We start from the raw sequence: 19,123 nt of genomic DNA, 5'->3' as shown, positions 1-19,123 counted from the left end.
ACAAAAAAGCATGGCTCATAAAAAAAATGATAAATTTGATTTCATCAAAATTAAAAACTTTTGCTCTTCAGAAAACACTGATAGGATTTTTTGTGTGTGTGTGTGGTACGCGGGTCTCTCACTGTTGTGGCCTCTCCCGTTGTGGAGCACAGGCTCTGGACGCACAGGCGCAGCAGCCATGGCTCACAGCCCCAGCCGCTCTGCGGCATGTGGGATCTTCCCGGACCGGGGCACGAACCTGTGTCCCCTGAATTGGCAGGCGGATTCTCAACCCCTGCGCCACCAGGGAAGCCCACTGATAGGATTTTTAGGGCAGTAAAACTATTCCAAATGTTACTATGATGATGGATACATGTCATTATGCATTTGTCAAAACCTACAGAATGTACAACACCAAGTGTGAACTCTAATGTAAACTGTGGACTTCGATGAGAATGATGTGTCAACGTAACAGATGTGTCTCTGGTGAGAGCAGTTGGTAGTGCAGGAGGCTGTGTGTGGTGGGGGTCAGGGGAGGATGGGATGTATGGAAACTCTGTACTTTCCATTCAATTTTGCTGTAAACCAAAAACTGCTCTAAAAAATAAAGTCTATTTTTTTTTTTTTTAAAGGGCAAGGGAACACTCCTGCACTGTTGGTGGGAATGTAAATTGATACAGCCACTATGGAGAAGAGTTCCTTAAAAAACTAAAAATAGAACTACCATATGGTCCAGCAATCCCACTATTGGGCATATACCCTGAGAAAGCCATAATTCAAAAAGAGTCATGTAGCACAATGTTCATTGCAGCACTATTTACAATAGCCAGGACATGGAAGCAACCTAAATGTCCATTGACAGATGATGGATAAAGAAGATGTGGCAAAAAAAAAAAAAAAGATGTGGCACATATATACAATGGAATATTACTCAGCCATAAAAATGAGTGAAATTGAGTTATTTATAATGAGGTGGATGGACCTAGAGTCTGTCATACAGAGTGAAGTAAGTCAGAAAGAGAAAAACAAATACTGTATTTTAATGCACAAATATGGAATCTAAAAAAAACTGTACTGATGAACCTAGCGGCAGGGCAGGTATAAAGACACAGATGTAGAGAATGGACTTGAGGACACAGAGGGGAAGGGGAAGCTGGGAATGAAGTGAGAGAGTAGCACTGACATATATACACTACCAAATGTAAAATGGTTGGCTGGTGGGAAGCTGCTGCACAACACAGGGAGATCAGCTTGATACTCTGTGTCCACCTAGAGGGGTGGGATAGGGAGGGTAGGATGGAGGCTCAAGAGAGAGGGGATATGGGGATATATGTATACATATAGCTGATTCACTTTGTTGTACAGCAGAAACTAACACAACATTGTAAAATAATTATACTCCAATAAAGATATTTTTAAAAAGGGGGCAAGGGATCTCAATAGACATATCTACAAAGAAGATATACGAATGGCCAATAAACACATGAAAGATGCTCAACATCATTATTCCTTAGGGAAATACAAAACAAAACCACAATGTGATACAGCCTTGTACCCACTAAGATGGCTATAATCAAAAAAAGGGAAAATAATAAGAGTTGACAAGGATGTAGAAAAATTGGAACCCTCATACATTGCTGGTGGGAATGTAAAATGGTGCAGACGCTGTGGAAAACAATCTGTTAGTTCCTCAAAAAGCTAAACATAGACCTAGCAATCCACGATATACCAAGAAAGTTGAAAATATATGTCCACATAAAAACTTGTACATGAATGTTCACAGCAGCATTATTCATAATAGCCAAGATGTAGAAAAAACCCAAACGTCTAGCAACTGATGAAATGATAAACAAAATGAAGTATATCCATACAATGGAATGTTACTCAGCCATAAAAAAGGAATGAAGTACTGACACATGCTACAACATGGATGAATCTTGAAAACATTCCATAAGTGAAAGAGCTAGTCACAAGAAACCATTTATGTTAAACATCCAGAATAGGAAATCAAGAGATAAAAAGTTAATTAGTTGTTGCCAGGGGCTTGAGGGAGTGGGGAGCAATTGCTAATGGATATGGAGTTTCTTTCTGGGGTAACGAAAATGTTCTATATTTAATTCGTGTTGATGGTTGCACACATCTGTGAACATACTAGAACCATTGAGTATTTTAAATTGGTGAATTTTATGGTATGTGAATTATATATCAATAATGATGTTTTAAAATGAAGATGAAGTAGGAAAACTGATCCTTGTCCATATAAGTAAGTAACTTTAAGAAAACCTGAATCACAGAAACGAGTTAGAAACAATAAACTGGGCAGTAATTGGACTTGCCACCGGGGCTGGTAAAATGTTAATATTATCTAATCATTTTAGGCTACTTTACATTTTGAAAGTACAATGTTAACAAGATCATATTATAAAAAAAGAATACCTATTTGTGTACTTTTGAGTTGTTATAACCTGCATGCATGTCTGAATATGTTTGTATATAGGTACACATATGCATATGTCTCATCATTATCAAAGATGATGCTAAATGAGCCAGCTGCTGGATGACCTCAGCTTTTTCACACCCTGGGGGGCGGAGTTAGCTGTGTAGCTGCAGCTGTTGGTCACAAAGCCCAGGTTCCTATTTCTGGGTCAACCTCTCCACCATACAGTCAGGTGACCCAGAATTTGGTTCCAAGAACCCTCATCAACATTTTTCAAAGTTTGGCCAGCTGCAGATGGAATCAATTACCTGGAGCCTAGACTCAACATCCAGTGATGGGCCTGGGAATCCACTATTTTTTTTTTTTTTTTTTGCCACGCAGCTTGTGGAATCTCAGTTCCCCAACCAGGGACTGAACCTGGGCCATGGCAGTGAAAGCACCGAATCCTAACCATTAGACTAACAGGAAGCTCCCTGGGAATCTGCTATTTTAACAAGGCCCTCAGAAGACATAATCTGCACTCAGTTTTGGGAGCCCCAGCTCTGGGCACCTATTCCTGGCTGATGTAGAGTAGCTGAGTCTGTCTTTGGTTTCATAGCCCTCTTCACTTTCTTCCTGCTCAACAGGGTGAGAGTAGTGTGCCTCCCTATTTTTAACCACAATGGGATGTCACTGAGCCTGGTGCTGGTTTTACAGGCACAGTCTACTCATAAGACTGCCTGATATTTCCATTCTATATGGGGTTTCTGCTTGTTGGGGGCCCTGATGTCTCATTAGAAGCTGCAGAAGCAGCAGACAACACATAGGTGGCTCTGCTCCTCGGCCTCATTCACAATATAGGACCTACACTGGAATCCTGGATCCTGGATTCTAGGCTCAGCTCTGTACTCTGCCCCACATTTGATGGGGGATGATGGGGAAGCCTATTAGGTCAATAATTTCCCAAGGCTGATGGAGGCTCAAGTGGTTTCCCAGTTATTGTACTTGAACGGGATGGGAAATGCACCTCTTATGAGGAAGCTCTTCTGTTTGTCAATGGGTCTACCCGACCCTAGGACATACAGCAGAGTTAGGCCAACTCACCTGTTCATCTCCTCTTGACACATCCATTTTGGCTCCTCCCAACATCTTTTGGATACACCTGGTTAAAATCCTTCAGTGGCTCCCCATTCCTTTTAGGGTCTAGACCACAACTCCTTCCATGACCTACTGTTCTTGGTGATCTTTGCAGCCTCATCTCCTCCACTGTCCCCCACTTTAGGATCTGTCATACAGACCTTGCAGTTCTCTCACCAGGCCAGGCTCTCTTGCAGTGCCCTACTCTTTTTCATGTAGTTAACTCTTGTTCATCTCTCTGCTCTCCAGCATCATTTTCCTGACCTCCAAGTCTGGATCAGGTCTCTTGCTTATTCATGGTCCTAGCACTCAGGGCCTTTCTTTATTAAAAGTTGCCAACTTTGAAAAGTTACCCTTGAGCAATTACGTATTCACGACTGTAAAGTTCATTAGAGCAGTGCTCTGAATTTGCTCTCATTGCATCTCCAGCACCTAGCAATGGGTCTGGCAGGTATTCAGTTGGATGGATTACTGGCCCCAGGAAGGCGGGCCACAACCTAGGTGGAGTGTCGAGACCTCTGAGAATCGATAAAAGTAGATCCAGAGCAGCTACACCTATACGTCCTCAGAACTGGGGGCATCGGTCTGCGGGCCGGGTGCCCGGGGAATTCACAGGCCAAGGACACAGTACAGTCCTGGCTGGCATCCGGCTGCCGAATTGGAGAGGGCCGCCCTTACTCTGTGCTTGGGAGGGCCTCAGTTTTCCTACTGGTTCCCCGCAGGGTGGGCCGAGAACTGCCCCTGAGGCCCCGGGGTAGGCCCACTCCACGGGCCGCGGCTGCAGAAGTCTGAGGGGCCGGGCCGGGTGAGGCCGCCGCGCCCGCCGAGGGCGCTCCAGACCAGTCCTCCTGAGCAGTCGCTCGCCGCTGCGGCCCCTCTAGCCGCGGGGAGGTGGCGCAGTGCGTGTGCGGAAGGCGGTGGGCGGGTCTGGCCCTCAGCGGCGGAGGGCGCCATGGTGGGTGGTGAGGCGGCTGCTGCAGTGGAGGAGCTGGTTTCTGGTGTGCGGCAGGCGACCGACTTCGCTGAGCAGTTCCGCTCCTACTCGGAGAGCGAGAAGCAATGGAAGGCCCGCATGGAATTCATCCTGCGCCACCTGCCTGACTACCGCGACCCGCCAGACGGCGGCGGCCGCCTGGACCAGCTGCTGTCCCTCTCCATGGTCTGGGCCAACCACCTCTTCCTGGGTTGCAGGTGCGGACCCCTGGCGGCTGGCTGACCCTGTCCCGATCCGCAGTCCTCCCCCAGGTCTGACCCCTGCCCAAGGCTGACCCTACCTCCAAACTCCAACCGTACTAGACAGGCCTAAGGCAGGTTTCCACCCTAGCCAGTCCTTTGGAAAGATGCTTAATCTCTCTGAGTTTTAGTTTCCTCATCTGGAAAATTAGTTGTGATGACTACAGTATTAAAGGGTGACAAGCACTTAGCACAGGCTGTCATCTCGCAAGAGCTCTATAGATGCTAGGCGTTCGAGTTGCCATTGTTATTTATATTATTATAATTACTTTAAACTTTCACCTTTGCAGAGGGCATTTTAAGTTCATTAGCTCCTTTCTTCCACATGGCAAACGTGCAGGGACAGAAACTCAGATCTCCACTTTACATCTACGAAGCTGGGAGAGGGAAAGAGACATACCTAGGGTCATGAAGCATCTAGCAGGATTGGTGGATTTTACCATTTATGGCAGGATGTAGTCTGTGGCCCTTGTCTTTTTCTCTCTGTGTCCTAGTCTGCTAGACCCTGTAGCAAGAAGCAGTCTTTGCCTCTTTGCCTTTCCTTTTATCAAAATAACAAATACCTTGAAGGGACTTTTTGAAATGGCACTCCCTCTGTCACACCATGAAGCAGGTAGCAAATCTTGAGGCTCCCACTTCCATTTATTTAGCATTTCCTGAAATTGTGTTAGGATAATGAGATGACCTGGCTTTAGTCCTGGTTTCTGTGCTCCTTATGGCTGTCTAGTCACGTGGTCCCTCCAGCCCTAAGCTGCTTGATTTTGCTTTCAGATTTGGGGAGTTATTAGAACAGGATATGGGGAAGCAGTGCCTGCTGTACCCCTCCCTTTTCTCTGACTTCCAGGTTCCTCTAGTAAATTCTGGTTAACAGGATCCAAGATTAGGCAAATGTCAGAAAATTGGACAAATGAACAAATAATGTTATTTTCGTTAGACCAATACTCCACATGTTCAAAAAAATAAAAAAGAATTTTGGCCCTCATATCATATTTGTGAATACATACTGCCAGAGGTACATTGCCTCTATTTTTGTAAGTCTTATTTGTTTTATAAATCTTAAAACACCTGCTCCATTGGCATCCCTAGTGCTGCTTCTCTATCCACATGTGCACGAACTATTTTCTAACTTGATGCTGAACATCTATCAGTTTCCCCAGGAGTATCAAATCGTTCCTCTGAGAGTTGAGTTTATAGTCCAGCTACCTGCAATTTCTTTTTAGCCCACAGTGACAATAATTCTTCCACGGTTTTTATCTTACTACTTTTTATCATGCAGTTACAACAAAGACCTTTTAGACAAGGTGATGGAAATGGCTGATGGGATTGAAGTGGAAGACCTGCCACAGTTTACAACCAGAAGTGAATTAATGAAAAAGGTAAACAGGATTTCCAAGTGCATTTGAAATGGTATAGAGCTAACGGCCCCTGCCTTTATGATGATGTGTTAGAGTATATTGTTTTTTGAATGCTCTTGTTTACTACCCCAATCTAAGCCCTTTCATTTTATTTCTCTGTAATTGGTATAAGCCTTTTCATAACTAGAGAACAACTCAGTAGATAAATTATGCATTGTTGGTAGAGTAACACATAAACTCAACCTCTTCAGTTCCTTTAGGAAAATTCTGTTTTGAGCTTTTTGCTTGAATTTTAAGAAAATGTTGGTTAGAGTGCTACAGTTTCCCACTTATTAAAAAATCTTGTTGGTAACATTAACTCAACCTTACCCCAATCGGTGAGGACCCCACCAGACCTGTTTGGACCCTCTGACTTGCTGATGGAAATGTAGATGGAGTAATATCATCATAGCTTTTCCCTATTCTGCCAGGCTTGTTCTGATCTGAGGCTGTGGATTTTTTACATGGTGAGCTGCTGCCTGTCGAGCCTTGTATCTGGGTCCTTTGGCTGGGGCCTTGGAGAGTGTGGCAGAGGAAGCTCAGAGGATGGGGCTGGGCGTCCCAACTGCTTTTCACAATCTCCCAAGATATGGTTTTTCTCATTTGCCCTGGTCTCCTAAGGCAACAAAATTAATTGCTTCCTCATCTCCCATAGTTTATTTCTTTAGCACTTTACCCAGACCTTTTAAAGAGCAGATCGTAAGCTTCTTGAGGGAAGAGATGGTGCTTAAGGTATTAGTCCTTCTAATTCCAAAACCTAGTATAGGCATAACCCAGAGAAGATGCTCAGAAAATGCCTACAAAATTGACCAAAGCAAAAGAGTAAAGACAGCTGGCCTCTCTTATAGTTCTATCGTCAGAAACATAGGGAAGCCCTTGCCTCACCCTAGTTGGGTCTTTTTTGGGGAAGCTGGGCATATAAAAAGGTTCCCTTCAGTGTGAGTGTCAGGAACTAATCAAATCCTCAGCTGCCCAGAAAGTACTTCAGCCCTAAACAGCACACCCAACTTGATTTCAGATATATTTCTTTAAAAAAGTATTGTTTTTTAATTGAACCTGGAATCAAAAGTTCAGGTTGTGTTCAAGGGGCTATTTTGTTTTCAAAATCTGTTAACAGGGCTATTTGTAGCCCGGGAGCCGTTGTGAATTGGGAGTTGGTGACTTTTTGGATTCTCTTATATAATATTTTAAAAAAACCTCTAGGAAGTCCTTCAGTATCCTAGTGGTGAGGTTCCTGGGGCCCAGGCATGGGGCGTCTAGATAATTTCCAGCCACCTGATTGCACCCCATTCGTCAGGGGCAGGCAGGGAATGGGATGAACCTTTACTTCCTGACTGCTCATAGCTGATTCTTTTCTTGGCCTTTTGGTCTTAAGAGGTATTCTGCCCTCCGTAAGATCCATTTTCACATAAATTTTATTATACTTCTCTGTCTCTTTCCAGTCATACTGGAATATTAGAGGTCAGAACACTTCACGATATTTGGGCTTCAGACTCCAGAAGAGACTAAGGAGGTTTTGTAATTAATACGCATGTCCCTAACATTATCCATAGGCTAGTGTGAAGAAGTATATGTATGTGTGTTGAGGAGAAGAGTTTCTAAACTCATAAACATTGTAAAGGGGTCTTGAACCTCAAAAATGTAGGGAGCCCTGTCCTGGGATGTTCGTTTTTGACACTTTAATTGCACAGTGTCAGCCTCCAGAGAAGAGTCCTCAGAAATGAAGTTTGGCATCCCTGAAACCAGCTCTGCCATCAGACTAATGATTGGCACCTAGCTACCTGGAAGAAGCCTACGGGGAGCCTGTATTTCTATAGCACTTTTTGATTATATATATTTGAACTTCCTTCAAATAAAACTTATGTTTTCTTAGTAACCAAGTTTTAGACTGTTGATGTCACTGAAAATGAAGCTAAATTGATCCTGAAAAGTGAGATACTTTGAGGATGTGTAGAGTTTTGCCAGTTGGTAAGAGTCTTTTGGATAAGCCTGTCCTGAGAACAAGTCATCTGAGCTGTGTGCCATGACAGAATTGTGTTGTGTTGAAGGCTGTTCCTTCTCTATTGAAGGCTACCCTGAGAGCCCACTGGAAAGAGCACCCTGGGAGCTTTGCAGCAGTTTTTTTTTGTCTTTTTGCCTGAGGTTTTTGCATGTAATAGATAGAGGCTGGCAAACATTAAGCAACATTGCCAGCCCAGAAACAAAAAACAAAAACAAAAAACTTTGATGTTGAGCCATGCACCTGAAAAGGTCAGTTATAGTTCTTTGATCCTTAGCTCTAAAATTATTTTAGTTGGGTTTTGAAGCTAGCTAGCAAGTGGAAATGAACCACCTGGCATTACTGGTATCCTGAGACTGAATAGTGAAGATAACTTAGGGACATAAGTTCTTTAAAGTAAGATTTTAAAAATACTTTATGGTTATTCTGTAGTTTTAAGGCCAGTACACCTCTGTGGTCTGTCCAACTCTCTTTTTTTTTGGTGGGGGAAGGGGGATGTGGAATCTGAGAAAAGAAATGAGCATTGGTCTCTTACAGATGGTATTTGTCAGATACTTGCAGTGTATGATTTTTTTTCTGAAAAAGGGGGATTCAGACACAAATATAGTGAACAGTCTCAGTTATCTAACAGCCCTCCCTAGGTACCTACTAGCAGACTTTGTGATTGACCAACCATTAATGAGCAATAATTAGCAAAGAGCAGCAGCTCACTCAGGAATGATGTTATTACTAGACTGTCAGAGTTTATATTTCCAAGGCATTGTCTTAAGGAGAAAGAGGAGTGATTGACTAAGAAGCTATCATTATTGGCTCAAAAAATCTGTCCACTTAATTACTCCATTTTTCCTAAGAACATTTTTTTAAAATAAATTTATTTTTATTTATTTTTGGCTGCGTTGACTCTTCGTTGCTGTGTGCAGGCCTTCTCTAGCTGCGGCAAGCAGGGGCTACTCTTCATTGTGGTGCGCGGGCTTCTAATTGCAGTGGCTTGTCTTGTTGCAGAGCATGGGCTCTAGGCGCACAGGCTTCAGTAGTTGTGGCACACGGGCTCTAGACTGCAGGCTTAGTAGTTGTGGTGCATGGGCTTAGTTGCTCCGCAGCATGTGGGATCTTCCCAGACCAGGGCTCGAACCTGGGTCCCCTGCATTGGCAGGTGGATTCTTAACCACTGCACCACCAGGGAAGTCCCCCTAAACATTTTTGTCCAAGAGGGAAAGTGGCAGTATGGAAAGTGACTAAATGTGAAACGTGAAAGAGAAGTTGGAAAAACAAGTGTGCCTGCCTTTTAGGAGGTTTTTTGTGCATTATATACGGTCCTGGCAAGCTCTAAAGTAATGGAGCAGCCACTCCATTGGTGGAAGGAGATGTGATTCTAATAAGATGGCAACTATTTGTGAGTATTTAAAAAACTTTTTTTTTAAGCTTATCAGATTAGTTAAATCAGGTTTTGTCTTGTATCCTAAGATAAATGCTCCATGGAGCTACCTTTTTTTCCCCTTTATCCACAGAAATAGAAGAAGCCAGAAAAGCTCTTTCTGACCCCACAGGCCAGTCTGTTGCCTGGTGCCCAGGCTGAGTCAATCACCTGCCAGCACCTTGAGTCAAAGACCATACTTGCAACAGCCAAAGCCAGTGGCAACTCTTCTACTATAGCCTTGGTCTATCCTATTGGAAATTTGCAAGGTGGCTGAGGGGATTCTCTTTCCTTTTGGACTAAAGATGGTTTCTTTAGGTAATACTGCATTCTCCTAAAAAGAGAAAGCCCTCTTATATTTTGCTTTTGCTGAGGAATTTCGCTTCTTCACTTCTCAAAGACTGGAGTGACAGGCTTAAGCTAGGAAATAGGTCATACCTCGAAAATTCTGCTTACTAAAAAGAGTCTCAGACTGATTCACTTGCACTGCTAAATGTTAAGGAAATCCATTCAAATAGAAGGTGACAGACAAAATGATTTCTTTGCACCCTGCTTAAAAGTTGTCTAAAGCCAAGTTTAAATTTACCAGTGGTGCTAGAGAGTACCCAGAAAGAATATATCTGCTTCAGTTCACCACTGTTAGAAGACATGCAGTTTCTATAGTTCCTAATAGTGTGAAATCCAGAAACCTATAACCTTCACATCTCCTAAATATCCTGACTCAATGTGAAATGTTGTAAATTACTACCTGGATTCAACTGATTTTAATTTAGAACAATAAGTGTTTATGTGATTCTGTTTTTAGAAGCCTTCATTGCAGAGCATGCCATGGAAAAAGTTATTTTTTAAGTATTTCTGTTATCACTTTAAATTGTGAACATTTATAGATCACAAGCGACAAGACAAAAAAATTAGACTCTGGCTTCCAAATGGATAGTATGGTCAGTGTTTTGCTGAATTTTCTGTATGTAGTAAAATCTTAATAATTTCTGAGTCTACCTACCATCTGGGTAGTACATAAATATTGCATCATGCTGTATTTTAATTTATGAATATGATTCATTAGACTACATGGCTACTAACTTTTTCTTTTTTTCCTAGCATCAAAGCTAAGGCAGAAGATTCATCACATTTTCATCATTAGTTACAGGCTTGGAAAGGAGGCTGGGATGAATATGACATTGACCTCAGCAGCTCTCTTAAGACTCTTGATATTAACAACATGTAGGAAAGAGGCAATTGGAATGAAAGGGAATCTTGTTTAGATTGGCGTTTTAAAAGTTCTCATTCTTCTAGTAGCTATCATTGTAAAAGTATGCATGGATATTTATGTATTTATAAATCATGCCCTCTTTTTTATTTTCAGGTTTTGAACGTTGGTCAAAATGTTAAAAATGCCTATTTTTTTTTTAATGTTGATGTAATAATGGCAGGTAGTGAATTTTACACTTTGGATTTTTCAACAACATACCTTCATGTGTGATTCTGCTTTATGGTCTTTTTTCCCCGCCGACTGAGGTAAACCATATCCCTTATTTCTACCTGAAGTTTACACCATCCATGTACCCTATTGCCACACACACTTCATCTTTTTTTAAAGTGTTGAGTGAAAATAAAATCATAGGCTTCAGGTATCTGCCAGCTCATGGGAGGAGGCAGCCTATAAAAAAGCCTTATTTTAGAACTCATTGACACAAGATTCCACAGCTTGTTCCAGGCAGCCAGTTGATTGTAGGTTCTCTAGAAAGCCTTCCAGGCCACTGAATAAAGCCCGGATTCTCTTTTTCTGCAGGGAGCCTGAGGCTTCAGTATTCTAGGCTTGAGGAATTGCCTTGTACAAAGTCCCTCAAGAAATACTTGCTTATTAGTACAGTGCTGCTTTGCTCTGAAATTCTGGTTTTATTAATTTCCCCCTTTCAGTTGATGTATGTTTCTTAACCCCTCCCTGTTCCTCTTTCTTATTTAGTACCCACTCTTAAGTACTTATCTCCAGGCATAAATACCAAGAGGGACTTCATTTGGGGGGCAACAATGTAACAGTCACAGCAGGATTCACTTATCACTGTATGGGACAGGGTGGCAGAATATGACAGTGGACCTGCCTTAGGTTAATCTACTGGTAAACTCAGGTCACTGAAGTGCTGAAGAGGAGAGCAACTGTGGGAGCATGGTTTCTGGGAGCAGAGAAGTAGGACAACTCTCACCCATGGCTCAAGGTTAAGGCCAAACAGCATACCACATCTCTGTGCAGCTTCTAGCTCTAATCTGTAGTGACCACTAGGGTGGGCCAAGTGAAGACCTCAGGACGTCTGACAGGCCACTTTTCTCCTGTGGCCTTTCCTGGAAAATGAAGATCATAGAAATACCTACCACAAAGACCTATGGCAAGGTTTAAGATGTTAGAGGGCCAAGCACGGTGCTCAGTGAGCCTTGGCCTCTCTATAAGATATAAAATAAAATGTCCTATCAGGAACATATCCATTGCAAAGTCTTTATAGTTTTTGAAGACTTCTCTAGTTAATCAAATTTTCTGGTGCCATTTTCTAGTGGGCTTTCTCTTATTTCCTCAGTTTAAGCTGCCCTTTTTAAAAAACTTTAAAAAAAATAAGTTTTATTTTAGAACAATTGTAGATTTACAGGAAGTCTGCAAAGATAGTTCAGAGTTGCCATATACTCTGCACATTTTCCCCTATTACTAGCATCTTACATTAGTATGGTACATTTGTTATAATTAATGAACCAATATTGATACACTATTAACTAATGTCCACACTTCATTGAGACTTCCTTAGTTTTCACTTAATATCCTTTTTCTGTTTCAGGATCCCATTACTCTTCCCAGGATAAGCTGCCTGTTTTTCATCTTACCTTCACAACCTCTGTGGCTATCTCACCTATAAAATTAATCAGTATTTTAGAATTTTATCCTTTGTTTTTTTGGAGTGGAAAGTGGCATAGAAATCTAAAATTTGCATTGCAGCACTCCTGTGCAAGTAAAATGGCCCACTCTTAGATCTGAAACTGGAGCTCACACCAGATATAAGCTGCAAGCTACTGGTCTCTTCATATATACAGCCCTCCCCAAAATGGGCTGAGGATCAAGTGAGATCACAGGAAGGGACATGGTAAATAAAGTATTACTGCAAGTAATGTCTAGGAGAGGATCTTATCTGTTAAAAGACATGTCTCAAGACCTTTTGAGAAGCAACTACAGTTGATCCTTGAACAACCCATGGATTCAACCAACTGCAGATTCTGTACATATTTATTGAAAACAATTTACATATAAATGGACCTGTGCATTTTGGACCTGTGTTTGGGTGACCTATACTAACAGTACAGTTTAGGGTGCTCAGTTAATAGTGATGCCCTTTCAAGTAATCCAGAAAGTTGCTTTTTGAAACATTCCTCAGAGTCTGGCCCACCTGATCAATACTCTCTACCTTTGCAAAGGAAAGGATTCCCTCTGAACTTTTCCAGGATCCATTTGGACCTGTGGCTTACCTATTCTGTGGGCACTGGGAGGAATCACATTAATTATCACTGCCCATCCTCTGTTGCTTTGCTATCTGTAGTAAATGGCAGTGAAGATACACATTGTTGTATCTGACATGAGATATATATCCCCTAACCATCAGGTGACTTGTTTCCCAGCTGTCCAGCTCTAAAGTCTCTGCCTGGGTACAGATGTCTGGAAGGAGACTCAATTTCTGGGGTCTGAGGCCTGTCATCTAGTTATCTTGTCATCTAGTCCTGGCTCTCATTCTTGACTAGTTTAGGGATACCTTTCAGTTCTGAAGGAATAAGAGTAAACATAATCCTTAAGAGGCGAGAATTTTAGAACTTAAACAGGTTGGTGGTCGTATGGAAATTGCTTCCTTCAACAAATAAATGCATGCTCTCCCTCTCAAGAAACAGAACCTCACCTGGCTTGCTTTTCATTAAAATAAATAGCCAGAGAACCTTTTTATTTAAATGAAAAGCAAGCCTGCTAATTTCTTTCCCAAAGTTTACTCTGTCCCTTCTAAGTTATGACACCCAGGGCAAGGGGTGGCAGTATTGACTGCCTTTCTCATTTTGGTTTGGAAGGTTTTTTTTCACACTGCCAGCAGTAGAGGCAGAGTCCTTTGCATGTGCTCCTGTCAGAGATGGAGGTGGGCATAAAGCCTTGCTCATAGACAAGAGTACCAGCTGAGGAGGTGGGGTAACAAAGACTACATCACCTGAACAGATTCCCTTGGAAATCAAATAGTAAAAGTTGAGACTATTAAGCTTCTATTAGAATGGAGCTAATTCCTACCTGTTCTAGACCTGGGCATGTGAACCAGAGCTTTTTTCCTTGACGGTGCTGTCAGACAAGGATACCTCTTTAGAACATAATCCAGGTAGTCACAGCCCAAATCCCATCTTTTCCCAGCCTAGTAAAAAAAAAAGGCCAGTGAACTAAAAATATCCTTGAATATGGCCCTTCAACTTATTTGCCTAGGAGAAAGAAGCTGTTAGGGGCCTGAGGCGGGTCTTTTTTTTTTTTTTTAATATCATTTTTGGTTGTGTCGGGTCTTAGTTGTGGCACGCAGGCTTCTTTCTAGTTGCGGCGTGCAGGCTCAATAGTTGCAGCACGTGGGCTTAGCTGCTCTGCAGCATGTGGGATCTTAGTTCCCTGACCAGGGATCGATCCCGCGTCTCCTGCATTGCAAGGCAGATTCTTAACCACTAGACCACCAGGCAAGCCCCCTGAGGCAGCTCTTGGTCCACTCCTGCTTTAGTGGAGGGGCAATTAACAGTAAGGTCAACCTTGAACTGCACGGGCCTAGTGATTAAAGCCCTTGCTTTGCTGTGAATGCTAGCACCAAAATCTCACGCTGTTAGGGCTGCATTTTTCCTTCCCTTTGGCATTTTATTAAGAATGTTTAATTATCCCCAGTAGTTGTGAACTGGTAGTAATTCCTTCTTCTTGAGTTCCTCAGTTTAGGGATCTGCATTGTGCAGATGATTCCTACTTTATTGGAGGATTCCATAGAGAAACCAATGTCTGTAAGTACCTGGCACTTAAGGAATTGCTTCATTTCTGCCCTCCTTTCCCTTTGAGGCCACACTGGTAAGATATGAAATGTTTCAACTAAAATTTACATAAAATAAAAATGACCACTCATAATCACCCCACCAGACCAGTCTCCATTCCCAAAGCTGCAAAAGGGTGGACCTAACATGCAGCTTGGCACCCATTAGGTGCCAACGTATCAATAGTTATGTTGACAGAACAAATGGCAGCAGGCACTGAACAATGCAGCACAAATTAAATGCCAGGCTGTTTTGGACAGAGGGCAGAAGCAGGATGGGGAAAGGGGTCAGCACGTGGCCAGCCTTGGAATCCCTACCTCTAGGGGTCTGGGGCTTACAAAGGCTGTGGGTATGCTCCTTTCTCCATGAACATAGCTGCCTGGCAGGCTTACCCTGGAGTCTCACACTGTAAACTGACTAGATTTCTTATCACTTTTGGGTGTTCATTTTGGGCCCCAGACTATTGGAAACATTTGGGCTTGGACCAACACCTACAGTCCTCACTTCCCCTTAAACCAGCTGTTCTCAACTTCTCAGGTGGTGAGAATGACTCATGCTTCCTTCTACCTTTGTGCTTACCAAATTTATTTTTTATGATTAGGTTCTACTTTTATAACAAAAAACAAAGCTGCTAATTAAAAAGTGTCCCCAGAGGATTCAGAGCTTGGACCCTTGGAGGTCCACTGCTGTCCTATTGGCCTCCTCCCTAGGCCTGTGCATGTACTGCCAGAGGTTATCTGGAAAGCAGTTCCCAGTGTTTGGCTCCAATCTTTGGTACTTATATTGTTGCTCTTAACAGCCTGATCCCTCAAACTTAGGTCTTGAGAGGGCACCATGGTGACTGTAGTCTGTTCTCAAGCTGCTCTGTGTGCACCATACCCAGCCGCTGCCAAAGAACCAATGTGTAAGGGCTAATGAAAGCTAGAAAGGAAACTTTCTCCCTAACAGATGGTATCATCAACTTACCACCAGGCTACGGTACTGCCCTCTGCGAGAGATCTCTTGTACCCACCCTGGAATTGACAGTCTTCATTCTATTTTTTTTTTTTTTTTTTGCGGTATGCCGGCCTCTCACTGTTGTGGCCTCTCCCGTTGCGGAGCACAGGCTCCGGACGCGCAGGCCTAGCGGCCATGGCTCACGGGCTTAGTTGCTCCGCGGCATGTGGGATCTTCCCGGACCAGGGCACGAACCCGTGTCTCCTGCATTGGCAGGCGGATTCTCAACCACTGCGCCACCAGGGAAGCCCCGACAGTCTTCATTCTAAAGGCAGCTTTCCAGCCGATGTTCCAGGGAGTCGCCACCTGAAACCAGTCTTATGTGCTCATGCAGGTACAGTCCTATACCCAAGGCCCACTACAATACAGCAAGGTCACTAATCTAGATTTTCTTTGGAGGCGATATTCTAGGGCTTAGCTGAAGCTGAAGCCATGAGCTAAAGTCTCTAGATTCTTTCCTGTTCTCTGCTCAAGATGGTTATAAGAACAAGAAGCTTCCTGTTCCTGTTGTCTTTCTACTAGCACCAACACAAAAACATAAAACATAAAAACATAAAATCTCCCAACTTAAGTTTTGTAGAATGACTTTATGCAGAGGCCAGCCAAAGAGCTGCAAACCTCTTGGCATTTGACATTCTTCTGTTCAAGAGTGCTGCTAGTCCAATTTAGCTGGTGGGCTGCAGTATTCTTGGCACAAGGCCTTGTTTGTAAAGGGGGAAGGGAAGAAGGCTTCAGACAGGAAGCAGCATTAAGAGGTCTGCCTTAAGTGTGCTTACATTTGCACTTTGGCAGCCCTCAAGACACCACAAAAGCCCTCCTGCATTCCAGGAAGAATGACAACTAAATGATTCAGGTTGATGGAGCCTGAGGTCAGCTCTAATATCCCCCCAAAGGACTACAGAAGCATCACACTTGTAACCAAACAAAGACCATCACCAGTAAAGACCTCTCTAACCAGCTAAAAGGTTATTTGCTTTTACTCAGCAAAGTACACTCTATATTTACATAGTCTTTCCAAATATACGATTCCAGAAGTCACTGGTAAACAAAAGCATCTTGTGGCCAAGCTTTAGCACTAAGTCAATGGCAGAGTTCCTGACAGTCCATGCAGGCTTCTAGCCCAAGTCTGAGTCCTCCATATGCCAAAGAGGAAACTTGGAGCTTTTCCTTCCAGGGCTCTTGATTTCAACCAGCAAGGAACTAATGTTGCTGAGCTAAGAGAGTTTTGTATAGGGTGCATCTCGTTCATCTTTTGGGCTCAACTACAAGAAAGCCCTAGTCCATGCTATGAACAGAAAACTTAAAAACCTCATGTTATTATTGACAAAATTGTTTTAAAAACCTGTAGTGATGATGGGGAGAAATTACTGAAAGAAAAGCACACACCTGTGTGTGTGTATCTAATATATCTTTGTGCTCTATATCATATACTAGAACAAGATAACTAGAATTTCCCCATATCAGACAAAAGTTTAGTTTTTCCCTAACTAAATGGGAACTGAAGTACCATCTTTGCACAAGGCCCCTGTCCTATGGACAATTTCATTTACCTTTAATAGCTTTCCACCTATGGACTTTTCTGTTTATATACATAATCCCCACATACCAGATTCCTTTGGGACTCTGCATTGCTGAATGCAGTAAAAAGGAATTGTAATAAACACCACCAAGACCTAAAAACTTGATCTCTCTTAAAACCTGGGAGAACTGAGGTTACCTTAGACATAACTAAATTGTTTTTTGAGCCCCAGGCTTCTGTCTTTTAAAAGAGTACTAGGGGGGCTTCCCTGGTGGCGCAGTGGTTGAGAATCCGCCTGCCGATGCAGGAGACAAGGGTTCGTGCCCTGGTCCGGGAAGATCCCACATGCTGCGGAGCAGCTGGGCCCATGAGCCATGGCCGCTGAGCCTGCGCGTCCGCAGCCTGTGCTCCGCAATGGGAGAGGCCACAACAGTGAGAGGCCCGCATACCGCAAAAAAATAAATAAATAAATAAAAATAAAAGAGTACTAAATGAATAAGACAGGTACCTCGTTTACTGGGCACACAACACTTACTAAATAAGCCACCTTCAATAGCTTTCCTCTCCACTACCTTCCACCTACATGAGGAATAATTTTTAGATCAGTTTCAGAAGTTATTCATATTCATGCAACTTTTAAATTTTGGGGTGTGTCTGTACAGACTCAAGGATATTTCTAGGAAGGGGAAAAAATTGGTCTATAAGTCAAGAGTGCTTTCTATCAGAGATCAGAGTGTTCCTATATCCAGACTTGTTTACATTACAAAAAAAAAAGTGGAAAATGGTGAAAACCTCTTCACTGGATAGACACAAGTCTACGTAAAACTCAATCAGGGCTTCCCTGGTGGCGCAGTGGTAGAGAGTCCACCTGCCAATGCAGGGGACGTGGGGTTCGTGCCCTGGTCTAGGAAGATCCCACATGCCGTGGAGCAGCTGGGCCCGTAAGCCATGGCCGCTGAGCCTGTGCATCCGGAGCCTGTGCTCCGCAACGGGAGAGGCCACGACAGTGAGAGGCCCGCGTACCGCAAAAAAACCCCCACAACTCAATCAACATGATATTTTCACAAATTGGGATGAATATTTAAGTTCAGTAGAATTTAAAAACTAAACTCAATCCCTTAACATCTCTTAAGGGATAGTATAGTTATTGGCTAAAAGACCAGACTGCCTGGGTTCAAATCCCAGCCCTACCACATACTGGCTGGTTGACCTTGAGAAAGTTACTTGATCTGTACCTAGTTTCCTCATCTGTAATACGGTAGTACCCACCTCATAAGATTACTCTGAGTTTGAAATGTGATCATGTTAAAGTGCTTAGAATAGTGCCTTGCACAGAGTTATGTTAGAAGTACTGTTACAGAGGAATTGCACATCGCAAATGCACTTAATCTTTAACATGAATCCAAATTTGTACCAAAATAAATTAGTTCTAGCCTCTTGCCATACCATACATTTATAAAATTTATGTAGTAAATTTTAGAGTAAACCTTCTTTGCATGACATGACTTTGTAAACTGAAGTACATCTGGTACTCAACCAAAGAAATAGGAATCTGTTCCAAGGCTGAAGAAAAAAATTGTGACGAGTGATTGAGAGATGGAACATTCCTAATAATTTTCTCCAATAGGAATGGGAGCTAGATATGAGTTTTACGCATGTGTTGAATTTAGGAGTTAGAGCTCATTAACTCCCTGCAAAGTAAGATGTAACTTCCTTATACTTATCAATACTTGAAATATTTCAGTTTTAAATAGGGAAAACAGGTTTAAGGATAAAAATAGATTTTGAAGTATCCAAATAACATTTAATGAAATAAGAGGGGAGACTATCACAGCTACTGTGTATTTAATCTAAGAGAGAGTCACTGGAGTAAATGTCTAAAGAAACTGTTTTAGAGCTGAATATAGAAGTATCACACATTTGATATGACCAAAAAGTACCTTTAAATAAAGCGTCTTTTTTTTGGGGGGGTGGG

The 19,123-nt window shown here is 42.6% G+C and overlaps 1 protein-coding gene across 2 annotated transcripts; it reads left to right on the top strand.

Moving 5' to 3' along the window:
* Positions 1–4,432: 4,432 nt before the first annotated feature.
* CDKN2AIPNL (CDKN2A interacting protein N-terminal like) lies at positions 4,433–12,722 on the top strand. 2 transcript variants are annotated; one of them, XM_059059973.2, is made up of 4 exons: positions 4,433–4,723; positions 6,042–6,141; positions 10,939–11,090; positions 12,395–12,722. In XM_059059973.2, the coding sequence occupies exons 1-3, from the start codon at positions 4,485–4,487 to the stop codon at positions 11,053–11,055; spliced, it is 456 nt and encodes a 151-aa protein (XP_058915956.1). In that variant the 5' UTR covers positions 4,433–4,484; the 3' UTR covers positions 11,056–11,090; positions 12,395–12,722. The 2 variants fall into 2 exon arrangements, with proteins under 2 accessions (XP_058915956.1, XP_058915959.1); XM_059059976.2 differs by having other exon boundaries at positions 4,436–4,723; positions 10,674–11,090.
* Positions 12,723–19,123: the final 6,401 nt, after the last annotated feature.

Source organism: Kogia breviceps, chromosome 4, assembly GCF_026419965.1.
Source record: "Kogia breviceps isolate mKogBre1 chromosome 4, mKogBre1 haplotype 1, whole genome shotgun sequence".
NCBI lineage: Eukaryota > Metazoa > Chordata > Mammalia > Artiodactyla > Physeteridae > Kogia > Kogia breviceps.
Note: the sequence above shows the minus strand (reverse complement) of the source record. Positions and strands in the feature narration are given on the sequence as shown.

What these genes read in the sequence shown, in the direction of transcription:
- CDKN2AIPNL (XM_059059973.2), top strand. Translation starts at nt 4,485, where the DNA reads ATGGTGGGTGGTGAGGCGGCTGCTGCAGTGGAGGAGCTGGTTTCTGGT. An exon ending in CACCTCTTCCTGGGTTGCAG is followed by an intron (nt 4,724 to 6,041) that starts GTGCGGACCCCT and finishes TTTATCATGCAG; the next exon opens with TTACAACAAAGACCTTTTAG. An exon ending in GAAGTGAATTAATGAAAAAG is followed by an intron (nt 6,142 to 10,938) that starts GTAAACAGGATT and finishes TTTTATTTTCAG; the next exon opens with GTTTTGAACGTTGGTCAAAA.